Genomic DNA, 19,381 nt, shown 5'->3' with positions numbered 1-19,381 from the left:
AGAGTTGAGGATGGTGTAGAATGCCTTGGCGAGATCTAGATAGGCTGTGTGAACCACCTTACCCTCATCTATGGCTTTGGTGACCGCTTTAAAGAAGTCTATCAGGTTTAGGAGACATGATCTGCCTTTTGCAAACCTGAATTGGGGGGGTCCAGAGTTTGGAGATTACCAATGTCATTGTTTATAAGTTCCATGATGATACGTTCCATATCCTTGCAGAACAGGCTCGTCAGGCTAATGGGGTGGTAGTTCCCGGGGTCCGTGGTGGCTCCCCCTTTGTGGAGTGGGATAACTGTTGCTGTGCGCCATTTAGTGAGCACAGAGCCTGAGGTGAGGCTGTGATTGAACATGGTGCTTAGGTCCGGTGCCACTTCATTCTGTAGTTCATGTAGAATGCAGCCTGGGATGTTGTCAGGTCCCACAGATGCTGTGTTCTTGGCTTTGGAGAGTGTGGTTTTTACCTGTACAGCCGTGATTACAGGAACTTTTGCAATCTTACGGTATAGAGATGGGCTCTTTAGGGGGTGAGAGGGGGGTAAAGTTAGCACTGAACCTATCTGCCAGGATGTTGGCAATATCAATTGGTTCTGTATATTTCGTGCCATTGTGATGTAACTCAAAGCAGATCTGAGTGTTGCCATTGAGATTCTTGACATACTATAGAATGCTTTGTGGTTGCCTTTAGAATAAGTGGTGATTTTGTTTTCGTAACTAGCTTTGGAGGATTTTGAGGGATCTCAGCTTTTTACTGAGGCTGACCAGGGATTTCCTCCATTCATGAGATTTTACTCTTTTTTGCAACAGTTTTTCTTCTGTTGTAGAGTTTGTTTATGGCAGGGGACCACCAGATTGGCTTCCCTTTTTTGGAGGGTAGCATTTTGGTTCTATTAGGGATTGCACAATCCATGCACTCGTGTTATGTGCTTATAAAGTGCATTTGTGTAGGATTCAGCAGTTGTACCTCTAGTGTCCGTCTGCATGGGTGTCGTGAAGTTTGCCACTTCTTTCTTAAGAAGCATGAAGTTGGCTTTGGCAAATTTTTTTACAGTGGTTTCCCTAATGGGGGGGGGGGGTGGCGGTGGGATGTGGATGTCTAGGGTGATTAGCTTGTGGTCAGATCTGACCAACGAGGAATTGACCTCTGGTATGGAAAACCGGTTGCCCATGTTGGTAATGACCAGGTCTAGGATATTGCTGCCTCTGGTGGGTATGTGGATAAGTTGATCCAAGGAATTGAAATTTATGAATTCCACGAAATGTTGAGCAAAAGAGATGGTACATGAGTAGTTTTCCCAGTTAATGGTGGGGTAGTCCAAATTGCCCATTATTTGGGTTTTAGGTTTTACCCTAATATTTTCCAATGTATCAAGAAATGTGGAGTGGGAATCCTGACGCATAGTGGGGGATCTGTATCAAACTACAGTTTGGATTGCGGTCTTGCCCAGAGTTAGTTGCACTTGGATAATCTTGGATGCATTATGCTGAGCACCTGGCCTGGAGGTGTGGATATCCTTAATGAATATAGACATGCCTCTGCCTTTAGTGTTTCGGTCCAGGTTAGGTGGTCGAAAGGTATGGTATGAATTATAGCCTGGTAATGCAGAGGTGCTCTCTGGAGCTTTGAACCAGGTCTCTGTCACTGCACAGATGTCGATGTTCTCCATTTTAAGGAGTGCCTCGAGTGAGTGCATTTTGAGGTTTAGACTTCAAGCATAGAGTAGCATTACCCTTAGATTTTGCTTGCTTGTACCTGTTACGGTGGTGAATTTGTCATTTGAACCTTGCCTATAAAAGGCACTATAGGGGCAGCAAGAGCCTTAGTCAGTATCCAGAATCCCAAGGGCGACAGGTGCAGGCCATCTGTGGCAATGCATCGTGGTCTGTCGACCATGTCATCCCAAGCAGACAGATACAGGATCCCCTTAGAATGACATCAGAAGCTTAGCCAATTGTTGAAGTCAATCATTTTGTCCTTGTACTGTGATATCATTCTGGGTGATGGCAGGATGCTACTCAGGGCTAGAGTCATACCTCCAAACAAAACGAAAACTTCGGCAACAAACTTATCCAAACAAAACGAAAGCTTCTGCAACGATCCAAACAAAATGAAAACTTCTGCAAAAACTGTGATTTCTTTTGGATGTATAATATCCCATGAAGGCGAATAGCCGAGGTTCCAGGAGGAGTAAACCTGAGGGTGTTATATCTACCACTGTGTGTTTTTTATTCACTAGAGTCATACCTGCCTGGGCTACAAGATCAGACAGCTCCTCCGTGTCTCTTTTCATGTAGTCCAGGGAGGTATGTCTCAGGTCATTCACACTAACATGGACAATGACAGAGTCATATTTGTACTTATGAAGTGACCTGAGTGTGTGCATTATGTGGCAGATCCTGGCACCCAACAGGCAGCTGACAGTAACTTTCTCCTTGTTTAGCCTGGTGAGTGGAACATCAGTGTGCCTAATTATAGAATCACCTATGACTAGAGTGTTTGGTACGTTCTTATGCCTTATGGGCTGTGGTTGAGTGGCATACTGAGTTTGTGGGCTGTGTGTCATTTGGGTTCTGTTGGGGGGGGTGGAGGTTGTTTGCGTTTCTGCTTTGGAGGTCCCTGTTGCTTGGGCAGATTTTTATTGAGACCCTCCGTGAATGTAGGTGTGTGTTTTTTGTTTGTGTGTGTGTGTGTGTTTTGGTGGTGTAGGTTTTGAGGGACTAGGTGATGAGTGTGGTGTGGTGCATGTGTTTACCTTCTCCTCTTCACTGTCTAGTCTAGTCTTGGGTGAAGAGAGTTTTGCTTCCAGTTAAGCTATATAAGTGCATCTCTCACAGGTTGTAGTGTTGGGTGGTAGGAGGAGAGGGTCGTCTGTGTACATGAGGCAATTGCTGCATTGCCCCAAGATGCCCAGATTCATCAGGTAGACGGGAGAAAACACTGGGAGCTGACCCTTAGACATGCCTGGATAGGTGCTTATTTAAGTACTAAAAACTGTTTTCCTCTAGACAAGTGAGGAAAGTTGAGTGCTGTAGTAATTTGTAGCTTATTTACTGCTTGCAATGAGTTCTGAACTAGTGCTGAGCTCAAGGAAACAGATTTGATTGCCAAAACTAAAAAACTGGCTATTTCTAAGAGAAAATTCGAAGAGCAGACTTTATATCGCTGGGAATAGTTTAACCCTAGCTAAGCGGCGCTGCATAAAGTGTTTTTTTTTAAGCTACCTAGTACTTACCACTTCCACTGATAATAAGCTAGAAGGCTTCCCTCTAACACAAAAAGGCTTGGGGGCTCAGAAACTTACAAACAGTCGTGGATACAGCAAATCTGTATCTGGACTAGACTACTTACAGGAAAGAAGCTTAGAATTTTATTTCTTTTGTAAAGTGGAAAGGGAGAAAGGAGGAGCAGAAGATAATTTAAGGTTAACAAACTAAGTGTGTTGGCCATCTCAAATGTTCTCCCTGTATTAGGTAGAATGAGGTAATGACACTAGACTGGGAGGAATGTCCCATATCAAATTTACAGTAGGGGTGGGGAACTCCAAAGCCACCAAGTATAAGAACAAGATACCAATACGGAGGAAGGGTGGGAAACAAAAATCAGAACAAACCCAAACATGCTTAACAAATGTAGAAAATGTCCAGTTTAATACCTCACACACAGTGAAACTAGCTAGAAAAGTATGCAGCCGACAATAAAAATGCTATAAATAACTAATAAAAGTAAGCAAAAAACAGGATACTTAAATGTTGTACATCACAGATCAATTTGCTCAGTGCCCTTCCTCCTATTAGCTCAGTGTGAAATGGCAGAAACACTCACAAGTTAACTTCTTAAGTAACAAAGTTGAAACCTGAAACTACTTTAAAAAAAGCTCGAAAGAACCAATGAGGTGCTTACTCCAATCCGTAGTCCAGGTAACCCCAGTTAACCAATGACCATAAACACTTCCCTCACTGAAATGCAAGAATGGCTTTGGCTAAACTAAGATGGCCTGGAACATGTGCTCAGGCATAAAGCCTCCAGGATCAGTACAATTTTTGGTTTGCCAAAAATTCATAAAGCAATAGACTTAGACTGTTCACCGCTGAGGCCTATTGTGGCTAGCGGGGGCAGTAAAACAGAGGCTATGGCAGTGTTTATTGATAAAAAGTTACAAAAGGTAGTTGAAACTAGAAATATTTTGCCTTTACTAAAAATATTAAGTAAACTGAGGTTCTGGAATCAGATTATTTGGTTACTATGGACACTGTAATACCAAATGTTGTTGGTGCTGAATTTGTTGGAATGCAACAATTAAGTTAGAAGTTTTATGATGCAGATAAAGTTTCATTTATTTTGGAAGTGTTGGATGTTATATTATCTTATAATTTTTTTTTAATTTAATAGCTCCAACAAATAAATAGTGTTGCCATGGGGGCTGCTATGGCCCTAAGTTATGTAAACTTATTCATGACAGCTTGGGAGAAGGAGTTCATTATGAAAAGTGAACACTTGTGTCAGTGTTGTATATTAAGGCCATTTTATAGATGACCTCTTCCTTATTTGGAAAGATAACCATGATGATTTATTGTGTTTTTTTAATTATGTTAATAATGCCTGTAATTATTTAAGCTTTACATCTAGTTATAATGTAAAGAAAATTAATTTTCTAAATTAAGAGGTTTACAAAGAAGGAAGGGAACTTCGAACTAAGATTTGTAAAAAAGAAATTCAAAATAACTTCTACCTAGAGTATGGTACTATACACCCCAATAACATGAAGTGTAATATTATTAAAGGACAGTTGAAAAGGGTTAGTGACTTGGCAGAGTGTGATGATTTATTTTTTGAAAATTTGATGGGAGCCCCTGAAAATATTATTAAAGAAAAGTTTAATGAAATCAACCAGAACAGGGTTAGAAAAATAGGCTAATCCTGTTGAATCTCATATAAAAATACTGAAAGTTACAAAACTGGGATAGTAGTCCAATATTCACTAGCTGAAAACAGATTAAAAATCTAGTAAAATACAACTGGAACATTTTGAGTAGTTTTCCCTGATGTCAGGAAGGTAGTAGGCAATACCCCACATTTTTATAAATAAGAAAGGAAAAAAACTATAAAAGCATTTTTCAGGATAAATTAAAACACCCTGGGAAGGAGAGACAACTTGGAAATGTTTGAACTTTAGTTATTGTAAATTTTTATTAACACGTTTAAAAGAAATATATGTGAAAAATATAAGAATTAAAGTGTGGGGCACTGATGTTTGTAGGTGTAGATATGTAGTTTATCTGTGTTCTTCCTATTATGTTGGCAGAACGACTAGAGCATTATATAGGAAAATGCATGAGCACCTATATGCAATGAAGAAAGCAGAAAGCAGCAATGCATGGGGGAAACACTATAGTACTACTAAGTGTAAAGGGGTGCCTAAGTTCTTAGTGCTAGATAAGGCATGGGATTTTAATAACAGACTAGAAGCAGAAGATGAATTAGATTGAAGGGAGTATTTGTTGGATAGTTAAATTAGATGCCAGCACTCCCCCAGAGCTAAAGGATAACATTTTAAAATGTATTTAAAAAGAAAAAGATTAAAACATTAAACGCAGGCATTGTATATATTTATTTATATTTATAACTACATTTATATATATTTTTAAATATTATTTCAGTTATAGTTTGCAGGGATGATTTAAATGATGTTAATTGATCAATTATTCAATTATGGTGTATGTATATAAGATACATTGTATTTATTTTTTCATTCAGTATGAAGAAGTGTAGCATTAGACAAAAGTGCTTACTGAATTATCTGTTTGGTAGAACATTAAAGAGGCTGATTCGTGATATTTTGCTGTTTTGTTTTTAGTTTGTTTCCATATTTTTCTATATTTCTTGTACCTCTGTCATCTTACCACTTTCTTACAACTATATTTATTATTTGTAATACTTTTTTTCAAGTTAATTTTATTTGATTCATAAATAACTAAACCATTCTCTGAATTTTTGCAATGAACAAATGACTACTCTAAAAACAAAGCAAAACTATAAACAAGTATATATACAATGTACCATGTGCTTCGTAATTGGTGATAGTATATAGACTATAAGTTAAGTTCTTGTAAGTGTATTACATACCAAAGAGAAAAGGTTTTTGAAAGATAAAGAAAAATAATTAAATGCTAATCAATTGCTTTTGTGTATTTGCTACAGGCATTTTACTTTTGTAAACCGTGTTCTGCTTTTCTTGTGCATACTTTTGCAGTACCCAGAAATAACTTGAAAATAGTCTTTCTGCATCAGGTCTCTTTCCTTGCTAACAAAACAAAATTTTATGTATAAAACAAAGTAGTCACTGTACACTGCAAGAAGAATAAGTTAAATGAAATAACAGGAAATGGTAAGCGCTTTCGCGAAACAAGTACGCTTCTTCAGAACAAGTATAACATTATTAAAATCAGTGTGATATAAAAAAATTAGGAACACAAATGAACCAGTCAAACATTTAAAACATAAGTCACATGTTACAATCATTAAGAGCTACAATGTATCACTAACACAGCCCTCGTTGTTTCAAGGCTGGTTATAGAGACCTTACCATTAAGTCCCCTAGATTTATCAGCTTGACGCTCCAGTATCCAATATAATTCTCTGTATTCAGTTTTGTTAATTACATCACCCATCCTACCATCTTCATGTAAAAGTTCCATACCAGAAAAATAAATGAATGTTCACTACCTGTATCCATAATAGGTTTTGCTAAGGGATTAACCTCTTTGCTGAGCCTAATATCTCTCAGATGCTCTGTAACCTGTTCCATAAGTGTACTATTGGTCTTTACAATATAAAAACTACTACACAGTTTACACTGGGCAAGATGCACTAAATTCGTAGATTTACAGTTGGCCATAACATTGCAAGTGTACTTACGTTGTGTATCAGGGTGCATAAAAAAATCTGTCACTGTTAATAGCACAACAGACACATTCACCATATGAAACAGTACATGTTGTATTGCTAGCATAATGCTGCTCATTGTTGTAGCAAAGTAGTCTTTTCAATGACTTCTTGTTCCTACATCTATAATTGGATTTGCTTCCTATATGTTTATTGATGTTTGTATCAGATGTCAATGTATGCCAATTTTTATTTATGATTTCACATACAAATTTCATGTCGCCTGCATAATATAATGAAATAGGAACACTCCTGCAAACAACTGAGGAGCCTCTTGCCAGTGATTCCTGTAAAACATGACCAGAAAAATATGGTCTGGCCCTATACTTGCGTAACTCTTCTATATCTTGTAGGGTACCCTTTAGCTCTGTCTTACTGTTAACCCCTCATTGTAAATTCCTGTTTCATATTAGCCAAATCATTGCTGAAATTATTTTCAGCATTATTTAATCTAAATAATCGCATGCCCTGTCCTTTTATAATATTAGGGTAAATGTGTGATGGATGTAAACTCTGTCTATGCCGTATATGGTTTTTATGGCAAGGCTTACGATAGCTCTTAGTAATATTATTGAGATCACTGCGTTCTAATCCTACATCTAAGAAATCTATAGTTTCATAAGATGCATTAACAGTACATTTTATAAAAGTAGTAGTTTGTAAAAAAAAAAATCAGCAAATTCACTCTGCTGTGATGTCCCTTTCCAGAGAGAAAAAAAGACACAAACTATATATATATATATATATATATATATATATATATATATATATATATATATATATATATATAGAAAGAGAGAGAGAGAGAGACAATTTGGGTATGTATGCATAAACATTGCATTTCTCCTTGCCTTTTTGCAACAGATAAAATAATACAAACATTTTTAATCTGTATTAAATGTATGTCCTCTACAGGCTTGCAAACTGTTGGTTTTGCACTTTTGAAAAGGAGTAGATGTTGGTTTGTGAGTGGTGAGCTGATTAGCAGTAGTCAAGGAGACTCAACCTACATTGTTTACACAACAGAACAACAGAGCAAATTTCCTCTTACCAAATAAATAAAAATGTATTTATATAACAGTTCTGTACATCTTGAAATGTTTCCTTAGCCGGTAACAGGTAGTATATATAATACCTTTGACTGTAGGGTTACATGACATACCTAATTGTAAATTAGTATTTTTCCAGTTTAGATTATGTTCCACCTCGCTCCTTCTCCTCTCTCTCTCTCTCTCACACACACACACACACACACACACACACACACACACACACACACACACTCTTAATTCTTTAACATCACCCCTCTGCTATGTTTGCTCACATCCTGTTTCTTCACTCTCAACATTCTTTTACTTGCATCATCAAATGTAAGAGCTCTCATAAAATCTTACTGTGCCTATTCTACTTTTCTGTTATACCCCTTTCTCATCATCTGTACTCTGGAGCACATGCTTTTAACAGTCCAGTATGCAAAAAAGAACGTAGCATGCCTAGATACACGGGATTTGGGATTTTTTTTTTCTGTGTTGCACTTTTAGAACTGCATTTACATTCAGTAGCATAAACCATTTGACTGTCAGGATACAGAGGGGAAGTGCAATGGGTGGATGGGGAATTTTTCCTTGTCATTTTACTTTTGAACTGCATTTGTGGTGTGATCCAACATATAATGTTTATCTAGGCACCATTTATTTTGTGAGTGCAGTGAAATCCATAGAGAAGGCAGTGAGTTTTTTTTAATACATTTTCCATGCCTTATTGCAGCTGTTTTATATGATGGCAAGGCAATATGAATATATTTGGTTAACAGTGAATACCAAAAAATCTAAGTTTTTGTTTTAAGATGGATTTATTTAAATACAGGTGGGATGAAATAAACAGTCCTCCTTGGTACTTCTAGTACATGACAGCTTATTTAACTGTTACCAGGAGAAGCAGTTCTTTTTGCAAAAAGGTCAGCAAAACTACAATCCGATTGAGTTGCACATATTTACTTTGTCAGAATGGAGTCATGACCAGCAGTAAAGCTGCCATGCTGATTGATATGATAGCAGTTAGTCAGCTTCAGAAGATACTAGCTGTTTCTGCAGTTATTACGGGGTAGCTAATTTTGACTAAGTGAAGCATGCTTTGCATTGGCATTAATGATTACTGCCTGAGCTGAAACTGATTCTGTGGCAAATTCAGCAGAGTGGAAACCTGAATTAAACCTGCTCTTTTATGTAATGCTTAGGTCAAGACTTAGAAGAGCCCTAATGTTGATCTATTAGTTAGCTCCAGCTGTTGAGAGGTCAGTGTAAGTCAGCAAAAAAGAAAAAGTAGGCCGAATATGGGTGAAGCTAACCGAGGTAGTAGTGGTTGACATGATGACATGGAAGGACAGAATACTTTAGGTCTTCCCCATTTGCTTAGATGTATAACTTTTCTGTTTTCATGATAAGATGTGATAATTTCATTGAGAATGTGCAGTTACTTTGTCCTGCTTCTAGTTAAGTAGCTAACTTAGGTTCATAGGTTGATACTAGGCTATCTGCCCTAGGGCATTTATAAGCCTAGCCAGAGTGTGTTTGGCTTTTGCCTTCCTTTTAGATTAAAAGAGCTATCTTCTGTGACCTTGACTAAAGTTAGTTTACTGTGCCTCTGTCTAGCAAGGACATAGAAGAGATCCCAGGGGTAAACTTACGATCCCCCATCCTCTCGTCAAGATTTCTCTTGAAAAGGGTCAGTGAGGGGCTCTGCCTAACATGGATTGGGATCCTGTTCTAGAATGAGGGGAGCCTTTGGGATATGAATCTGTCCCTCCAGCATGTCCTATTTATTGCCATGCTGAGGTTTAAGTCCCTGGTGCGTGTAGCTCTAAGGGATTTGGATTTCCTGAGGTGGAGCATGTCCATTAATTCTGGGTTGGACATGGCTTTATATGTCAGGCATAGGTCGCCTCTGAGTAGGCGGTAAGCAACTGAGTAGAGCTGGAGTTTCTTTAGCCAAACTGCATAGGGCATCTGTTTGAGGCCCTTGATTCTCTTGGTGAGGTACTTTTGGGGTCTCTCCAGTTGCTGCAGGTGTCAGGTAAGGTACATCCCAAAGGGGCATTGTATTCAATTATGGGCCTGATGATTGATGAGTAGAGGGGCATAATGACCTCTCTTGATCTAGATGTGAACCCTTTCATGATAAGGTGGGCAAAATAGAAGGTCTTTCTAACCACTTTGGCAACGTGATTGTCAAAGGAGAGATTACTATCTACTTGGGTCCCCAAATCCCTAATTACTTCTTCCGTACTTAATGGATTACCACCTATGTGGTAATTTGTGGGCACTTTGTTTTTCCCAAAGGGGATGACTATGCACTTTTTGGCATTTAGCTTGAGGCCATGGCTCTGGCACCAGGTATCCGTCTCTGTGAGACCTTTTTGGAGGATGCTTGTGTCAGCCAGAGAGTCTATTATGGCTCCCACTTTGCAGTCATCTGTGAACTTGGTCAGCCATAGTCCTCCTGTGTTAGCCTATACCTCAGAGAAGTATATACCGAACAAGAGAGGTCCCAGGACTGAGCCTTGTGGGACGCCACTTGTAACTGATTTTGAGTCTGACATGGCACCTGCAATTCTGACCATGTGGGTTCTATCCCTGAGCCAGTTTGAAACCCATCTTGTGACATAGGGGTTGATATTTAAACTGGTGAGCTTATTTATGATGCCCGAGTGGGGTATTGTGTCGAAGGCTTTTGCGAGGTCCAGGTAGGCTGTGTGGACTACCTTCCCTTCATCTATGGCCTTAGTAACTGTTTCAAAGAAGAACTAGGTTTAAGAGGCAAGATCTGCCCTTAACAAAGCCGAATTGGATAGGATCCAGTGTCTGGAGGTTCCCATTGTCTTTGTTTATGAGTTCCATGATGATACGTTCCATAGCTTTGCAGACCAGACTAGTCAGGCTTATGGGGCGATAGTTACCGGGGTCTGTTGTGGCACCACCTTTGTGGAGCAGGACCACTGTTGCTGTACACCATTCTTTGGGCACATATCCTGTAATAAGGCTGAGATTGAACAGTGACTTTATGTGAGGGTTCAGTTCTTGGAGCTCGTGAAAGATGCAGCCCGGGACACGTCTGGTCCTATTGATGGTGTGTTTTTTGCTTTTGAGAGGGCAGCTTTCACCAGTGCATCTGTGATGTCAGGGAGGCTACATTCTGTTGGGATGGACATTTGCTCTTTTGGGGGGAAGGGGGTGAGAAGTTTGCACTGAACCTGTCTGCCAGGATGTTGGCAATGTCTGTGGGTTCAGTGTATTTTTTTGTCATTTTGCACTAACTCAGAGCATATCTGGGAGTTGTCACCCAGATTCCTGACATAACTAAAGAAAGCCTTGTGATTATCTTTAGCGTCTTGTGCAATTTTTGTTTCGAAGCTGGCCTTTGATGATTTTACGAGGGATCTTAGTTGCTTGCTAGTACTGCTCAGAGATGCTTTCCCTTTTTGGGATTTTGCTCTATCATGTAGTAGCTTCCTCCTTCTGTTGTATAGCTTATTTATGGCCAGGGTCCACCAGACAGGTCTCCTGCTTTTGGAGGAGTGAGTCTTGCTTTTTATTTTTGGATAGCATGATCCATGCATTCCTATAGGTGTTCATAGAATGTGTTTGTAAAGGATTCTGCAGTTTGGGTAGTATTTTCCACTGGCCCGGGGGCTTTAAAGGATTCCACCTCGGTTTTGAGAAGTGTGAAGTTTGCTTTTGAGAAATTTTTCACTGTGGTTTCCTTGGCTGGGGGTGGGCACGGGATATGGATGTCCAGTGAGATTAATGTATGGTCTGATCTTACCAATGAGGGGTTTACCTCTGGTGTGGAACATAGAGTCCCCATGTTGGTGATGACCAGGTCCAATATGTTGTCCCCTCTTGTGGGAGTGGTGACCAGTTGTTCCATAGCATTTGAGTTTATAAATTCTAGGAACCGTTGGGCTAGGGTGTTGGGGCTTGAGTAGTTTTCCCAGTCAATGTTTGGGTAGTTGAAGTCACCCAATATTATGGTGTTTGGAGAGATCTTCATGTTCTCCAGTGTTCTCAGGAATGCTGAGTGGGGTTCCTGAGTTTGGGAGGGTGGTCTGTAGTAGGCTACAAACTGAAAGGCAGTTTTGCCCACTGTTAGTTGCACATGGATGGTCTCCGATGCTTCGTGCAGTGCCACTAACTGATGAATATGGGTACACCCCCTCCTTTTGTGATTCGGTCTGAGTTTTGGGGCCGAAAAGCATGGTATGAGGTATAATCTGGTAGTGCTGAGGTGCTCTGGGGAGCCTTGAACAAGATTTCTGTTACTGCACAGATATCGATATTCTCCATAGTGAGAAGAGCCTCAAGTGCGTGCATCTTGAGGTTTAGACTTCTGGCGTTGAGCAGCATTACCCTTAGTTTTTTTTTCCTTGTGTTGTCTATGGAGGTGGGTCTGTCTTTTGAGCCTTGCCTAAAAAAGGCACTATGGGGGTGGCAAGAGCCTTAGCCATTATTTGAAAGCCCAGAGGTGACAGGTGCAAGCCGTCCCTAGCAAAGCAATGTGGCTTGTCGAGCATGTCATCCCAGGCTGACAGACACTGGATCCCCTTTGAATGACACCAATACTTTAGCCAGTTGTTAAAATTGATCATTTTGTCTTTATACTGTGTCATCATTCTTGGTGAGGGCAAGATGCTACTCAAGGTCAGGGTCATACCGGCCTGGGCTACCTAATCAGAGAGCTCCTCTATGTCTCTTTTCATATAGTCCAGGGAGGTACATCTCAGGTCATTCACACCAGCATGGACAATTTCGGAGTCATATTTGTACTTGCTTTGGAGTGACCTGAGTGCTTGTGTTATGTGGCGGATCCTGGCACCCGACAGGCAGCTTACAGTGACCTTCTCCTTGTTCAGCCTGGTGATTAGGACGTCAGTGTGTCTGACAATATAGTCACCTATTACAAGTGTATTAGGTGTGTTTAGCCTTAAGGGCTGTGACTGTGTGGCACACTGACTTTGTGAAATATGTGATATGTGGGTATTGTTGTCTGGTAGCGGTTGCTTGCATGTCTGCTTTGGAGGTCTCTGCTGCTTTGGCAGATTTTTATTTAGAGCCTCCGAGTATGTTTTTGTGTGTTTATGTGTTTGGTTTGCTGATACGATAGGTCTATGTGAGACTGGATTTGTGGTGTGTGTGATTTCCTTCTCCTCCTGACTGACTGTGCCAGTCCTGGGTTGAGAGAGCTCAGCTTCCAGTTTAGCTGTATAGTTGCATCTCTCACATATATTTGAGCTTGTTGGGAGGAGGAGAAGGTGGTCTGTGTACATAAGGCAATTGTAACATTGCCTCAAGATTGCCAGATTCACTAGCTGGATTGGAGAGTAAACCTGAAAGTGACCTTTGGATATGCCAGAGAAGTATAAGGAGCTGATTTTTGACTGATCAGAACGGACCAATAGGGTGCCTAGTACTTATAAAGAGTATGAGAGGGTGTAGTGCTTTAGTTTGTTATTGTTTACTTATAAGATTACTTATAAGCGCAAGTGCAGGGCTTTAGAATGAAAATAGAGTGCTTACTTTGAGATTTAGAACAGTTATAAGAGAAAAAGTGAAGAGTAGACTTTGTGGAGCCGGGAATAGTTTAAACCTGTTTAAGCGGCGCTGCCCGATGCTGCGCTATGCGCAAAATCGCACAAATGCGGGTTTTAAAGCAGGGAAACTGAAAGAGAGAGGAATTGACCCAAAACGGCCAATAAGCTACTAGTTTCTGGGCTGAGACCACTCCTCCAGAGACGGGCTGCTCAAAGCTCCCCACTCTCACTGGTGAACACAGAAGCTTCCTCCTATCCCAGTAAGGATATGGGCAACACAGGAACCTATACCACAGTCCAGAATCCAGCAAAGCCTGAAATCTGGACTAATCTAGTTCAGTAAGGCGGGAAAAAAAGAATAGTTTTTTTTTTTGTTTTTTTGCAGAGAATAACAGAAAATCTCACAGAAAACACTGTAAAGGCTATAAACAGGCTAGCGCAGTTGAGTGTGTAGCCTACAACAATTAAACAATTTAAAAATTACTTTTTAGAAAATGCAACTGTAAAAGCAGGTAAGGCAATACAATTTTAAACTTTTTCAAACACAGATCTGTTAGAAACTCGCTTTTTAGGCGGAAAAATGCTGTCGGAGCAGAAAGCAAAAAAAAAAAAAAAATACTTAAATCAGTTGAAAGTCTCTCTTAGGTCTCTCTGTTGCCTGTATCACTCTGCAGGACACCACAAGGAGCTGTGCTGAGTTGTATAGTTTAAAATGTTGTAGCTCATGTAAACATACAGGAAGATTTGGACTTGACAAAGTTTTAGTTTCTAGACCAGTGACCAAGTCATAAGATTACATTATTAGTTTCTTGTTGTATAGGCAGTTGTTCAGATGTCATTATACTAAGTACAAGTAATATTATCATTATTTTTATTGCTTTTTTTATAGGAACTATGACAACTAAAACCTCTCCTATCCTTAAATGGGACCCTAAAAGTTTGGAAATAAGGACTTTAACAGTGGAGCGATTGCTGGAGCCACTGGTTACACAGGTAAGCTCATAGCAGCATGTAAAGAAGCACATTAGGCTTGAGGTTCTGATTATAATGCGAATTGAACTGGACAACGTGCTAGGAATGCTTGGTATTCTTTAAGCTTCCTTCTGTGGCATGCTGATATATGATATATGGAAACTGCCCTTGTTTGTTGTGCTTATAATAACTTGAGGGCCTACTGCTTAGTCTTCTGCTTGTTTGCATAATTCATCGTGTAGACATAGGCCTGGCTATTGCACATAAGACAGTGGTATGTCAGGAGGTGTCCCTTGATGATGATCAGTTTTGTATGTACATTGCATTTATAGTTAAGACCATCATTCACCCATACCTACCCAGGATGGCATTATTGTGCTTAGAGAAAAATAGATTTTTTTTATTTATTATAGCAAATTGATGTAGTCTATATATGATATCTCAGAATTTTGGGCGTGTTTTGTATGTTTTTTTTTTGTGAATGTGAGAAAAAATAGTTCCTTAAATTTTTTCTTTTATTTTCTTTAAGTTGGATTGTTGCTGTACAGTATTTTGAGATCAACTTCCTAAATATGCAGTAATTGTGTGTATTATGTTTCACTTTATTTTCAGTTTTGGGAATGGGGTCTTTTTTCATTTTAATTTCAAGTTATGAGACACACATCTTTAGTTTGCATATCTTTTTTTTTATATCTTTTCTTTTAAATGAGTAGTGTGTAATATGTGGTTCTTACTCATTTTGTGCTGTCAGTCTAATGAAGTAATAGAACTGGTAATACCTACATATTAGCCTTTAGTTACATAAAACTAAAGACTCCATAGTTAGAAAGTTATGCTAAAGAAGACATAAAAGCAGATGCCATCAAAGCTCAGAGCTAAGCCAAACTAAATGGAAAAAAAAAAGCACAGCATTGTTGTCGTCATATCACTTATAGTTAGGTTGACCCATTAGAAGATATGAGAAGGGGGTAAATGCCACTTAATTTACAAATGCAGCAAGCCTGAAGAGGTGTTACCAGTGGTCTAATATGCTGAAAGTCCAGGGGAAATTAAGCTGCTCAGCCTTTCAGCAATTATGCCTGCCAGAGGCAGAGGACATTTTTGTAGAATAGGAATTGCAAGTAATGCCTTTATGTACACAGAGTATATTTTGCAGTTTTGTCATGTATGTTGAAAATTGATTGGGATACTGTAAAACTTTATTGTAAAATAGGGTGTACTTTCCTTATTCAGAACAATATGGTGAAGAAAATACAGTTTGACTTTATGTTTTCAAAATGTAATAATGTTGACAGTAGCACTCTTGCAAGCGACTGCAGTTACACAAAACACACTGTGGGTCCATTTTGTTCCATTACTGTATGTTGTATAATTGAAAATTATTGTGTGTATCAGGAGGGGGCTGTAATATAGATTTATTATGTTCAGGGCCATTCATTTGCATTTTTGGGAAAAAATTACTGGAAATTTCCAAATTTGGACTTTTTGGGTACTGGAAAAATCAGAGAATTTTCACATAATTAAATATTTTAGACCAGACCATTCTACCACAAGGACTCACATTTTATATTTACTAACACTACTGTCAGTTTTCTTTACTGAGTGTTCTGTACTTAGAATCTGTTACCATTACACAACTGATTCATCCATTAACCACATTTTTTGGCTACTGTGACACTGGAATTTTGGTGTTTTTTCCTCAGTGTATCCATACTCCATTTTGCATAGTTCATGCACCTTGTAATTTTTTTTGCTTTGTGTGTGTGTGTGTGTGTGTGTGTGTGTGTGTGTGTGTGTGTGTGTGTGTTTGTACAAAATATTTGATGTGCATAATGACCAGAAATTACAAAAATCAAAAGTGCACTTCCCAGATTTCATCTTAACAAAATAGAATTTCGTTTTTTAAGAAACATAAATGTGTCCCTTTTTAAAATCACATTCAAAGGCACAAAATGAAATTAGGTATTCATAGATTCATAGCTTAGTACTATGCTAACTGCCCTTGTGTGCTATTTTAAGCCTAGCCAATTATCCCAAGGGAGAATCAAACCCTACACCTTGTGTCTGTAAGGTAAATACCTTAACCATCATGCCAACCTCCCACCCGCATTCATTTTCTGCTTTATATAAATGCTGGTATGCATTGACTTTTGTGATTTTATTTTCACATAAAGTAATTACGTTATGCAACATATGCAAATATAAGATATTTAAAGTCAGAAGCTTAACTAGAGAATAGGAAAAGGGGGCAGACACCCTGGGCGCAAGTTGTCAGCAGCATGATCAGCAGATGCTGATCGGGTTGTAGTACATTATTGGCGTTCAGTTTCAAAATGTTGGTATTGAATTTGCAGTCAGGGCTGAAGTGCTTCAGTACTCAGTGTGTGCTAGAATACTGGCATTTAAAAGTGAATGCTGGTAGTGCTGTGTGGTCAGTGCTTACATGCTTCACTGCTCCATGCTTAGTATTTAGAAAATAGCAAGTAGTTTGTTACATTTGTAGCTAGTGGTATGCTATAATTAGAAAGAAGAACTTAGAAAATTCTGAATAGTTTGGCTGTCTAAAAGACTGCAGTACCAACATGCAAAAAGGAATGCAGATGCTGCTTTGAAGTCCATGCCTGAAATGCTTTTTTTTAACTTCTGAATTTAAAGTTGGGGAGGTGCACCAAGGTTCCACAACTCCTGACTCTATAGCTCTTTTAAAAGTAACCCTGATCTCACCTGATGCTCATGCCTTTGCATTGATTTAGATGTGATAATGTGGTACTGAGGACATAATGCCTCTTGTTTGCATTTATTTTGAGTGTATTTATTTTTAGTATTGATTTCCCAACAAAAATATACCTGTGGGGGAATTGGACAAGACAGACCAGTCACCATGTACTTGTGATGGGAAGGTGGAGGCAATATCACAGAATATAGACACATTGACACCAGAAATATGTAATGAATAATGAGATTATTTATTAAATAGCACTTTTGTCGGGGTGTCTATTATGTAAGACTTTGTTGTATTTATTTTTTTTTCCATGTCTGGTTACTTCATACAAGGTGTGGCAGTGTCAGGTATTGCCAGCTATGCCAGGAGAAGTAGGGTAGTGGATGTGTAATATATACCAACACAGCTAGCTGGAATTTAGTAAAGAAGTGTGTTGTTTGAATATCAAACTGATTTGTACAGATGTTTATGTTGAAAATGTATTTGTAAAGTTGCTTGTGTTAAAAATGTATCAACATGTGTCCTGCTGGATAGAAGAAGAAATAGGTTCATAGGTGTGTACTAGGCTAGTGGCCCTGGAGCCTTTACAAACCTAGCCCATAGGATTACCATGGCATTGTGCCACCCAACCTTAGTTCCCAGTGTCTCTGTCGAGTAAATGCACTGGAGTGATCCCCTGGGGTGAATTTTTTGTTTCCCATCCACTCATCAAGATTTCTCTTGAAGAGGGCCAGTGATGTGCTCTGCTTGACATGTATGGGAAGTCTATTCCATAGCATGGGCAGTCTCTGGGTTATGAACCTGTCACTCCATCATATATTATTAAACCTATTTAAATCTATCTTTGTGGCTGATATTTGTGAGAAATAACTCTGAGTACCTGCATATGTATTTGGTGACATTGTACAGACCACTCCTAAATAGCCTTGCTCTTGGTCAGACTACCATTTGGATAATATTAACATTACACAGTAGGGATTGGACACCCCTTTAAGGGCCTTAAGTAGCTGATAGAGTGGCTGGTGGCAGCAGGAACTACCTTATAGATTGGGCAGAAGGCGGCATTGCTAGTAAACCTGTGCCAGCCTTTCCCAGGTGTGTGTTTGTGTATAAATCAAATCTTAGTGTGTGTGTGTCAACTACTTGGGAAGGGACATGAAGCACTGGTTGGACAGAGAGGGTGCTGGAGGTTTTGGCTTGGTTACTCAGCCGAGATCTCAACCCTATAACTGTGCCAATGGGGAGTCATAGTGGGGATTTGGAGAAAGCGGGAGAAACCATCCTCAGACTGACTGTGGTCTCTGTGTGCTGTTAAGGGAAATCGCACTTTCATGTGTGTGTACTTGACATCCTCCCGGTGTGTATGTCCCCCACTGTTCCCAATGGTGAGGATTGGGGCTCCTTGATTACTGGGCCACTGCAGGGGTGTCACACTTGGAGCTTGATGCCTTGGCGGGAGTTGAGCTCCAGAAGCAGGCAAAATCCCCTACAACATTAATTTGTTCCGGCAGTCAAAGAGGGCGCGTTGGTTGAAGGCCACACATAGAACAATCAGCCTGCAGATGCTTGGACCCCAGACAACAGAAGCACTTCTTGTGGGCATCAGAATTTGGAATTTTGTGCCCACAAGAAGGGCATCTTTCGAATCCTGCAGGCTTATCTGGTTTATTGAACATTTTATTAGATAAGCCACAAAACCACGTGCATGCAAACATGCACACACACACACACACACACTAAAATAATGCTATAAAGAAGAGTAAAGGCAAAATAACTATATAATGCTATAAAGAAGAGTAAAGGCAAAAAAAACTATTTAAAAGTTCTTTTTTTTAAAACCCCCAAAAAACTAGAATAGCAAGAAGGGATATAATTATATTAATTAAGTAATTGCAAGGAAAACTGAACAAAGTGGAGAAAAAAACACTTATCTTAACCACAAAAATGCTCAAAAGCTACTGACCACATCTGTGCTGAATGGCAGCAAACAAATCATGTATTATTGTAACTGTTGAAATGTATATATTCTGATAGAGGGTACTGAAAGAGAAGAAGTTAATCTCAAACCACCTGACTTTGGAAAATGGTAAGAAATTAAATTGTTTAATTTAGGCCATAAAGATTGTATCTTACAGTTCTCATTGCAGCCAGAGACAAAAAG

At 39.3% G+C, this 19,381-nt stretch overlaps 1 protein-coding gene across 1 annotated transcript in view; it reads left to right on the top strand.

The window, feature by feature from the left end:
* LOC122794730 (catenin alpha-2-like) overlaps window positions 1–19,381 on the top strand; it is a 2,759,516-nt gene that overhangs the window by 703,913 nt on the left and 2,036,222 nt on the right. Inside the window, exon 2 of the mRNA XM_044063375.1 lies at window positions 14,416–14,519. Within this exon, the coding sequence (XP_043919310.1) occupies window positions 14,421–14,519 (99 nt within the window). The 5' untranslated portion in view covers window positions 14,416–14,420. The remainder of the gene's footprint in view (window positions 1–14,415; window positions 14,520–19,381) is intronic.

The sequence above is a fragment of the Protopterus annectens genome, chromosome 2.part1, assembly GCF_019279795.1.
Source record: "Protopterus annectens isolate FY-2018-M chromosome 2.part1, PAN1.0, whole genome shotgun sequence".
Classification (NCBI taxonomy): Eukaryota; Metazoa; Chordata; order Ceratodontiformes; family Protopteridae; genus Protopterus; species Protopterus annectens.
The sequence above is the reverse complement of the archived record's forward strand: the minus strand, read 5'-3'. Positions and strand labels throughout refer to the sequence as shown.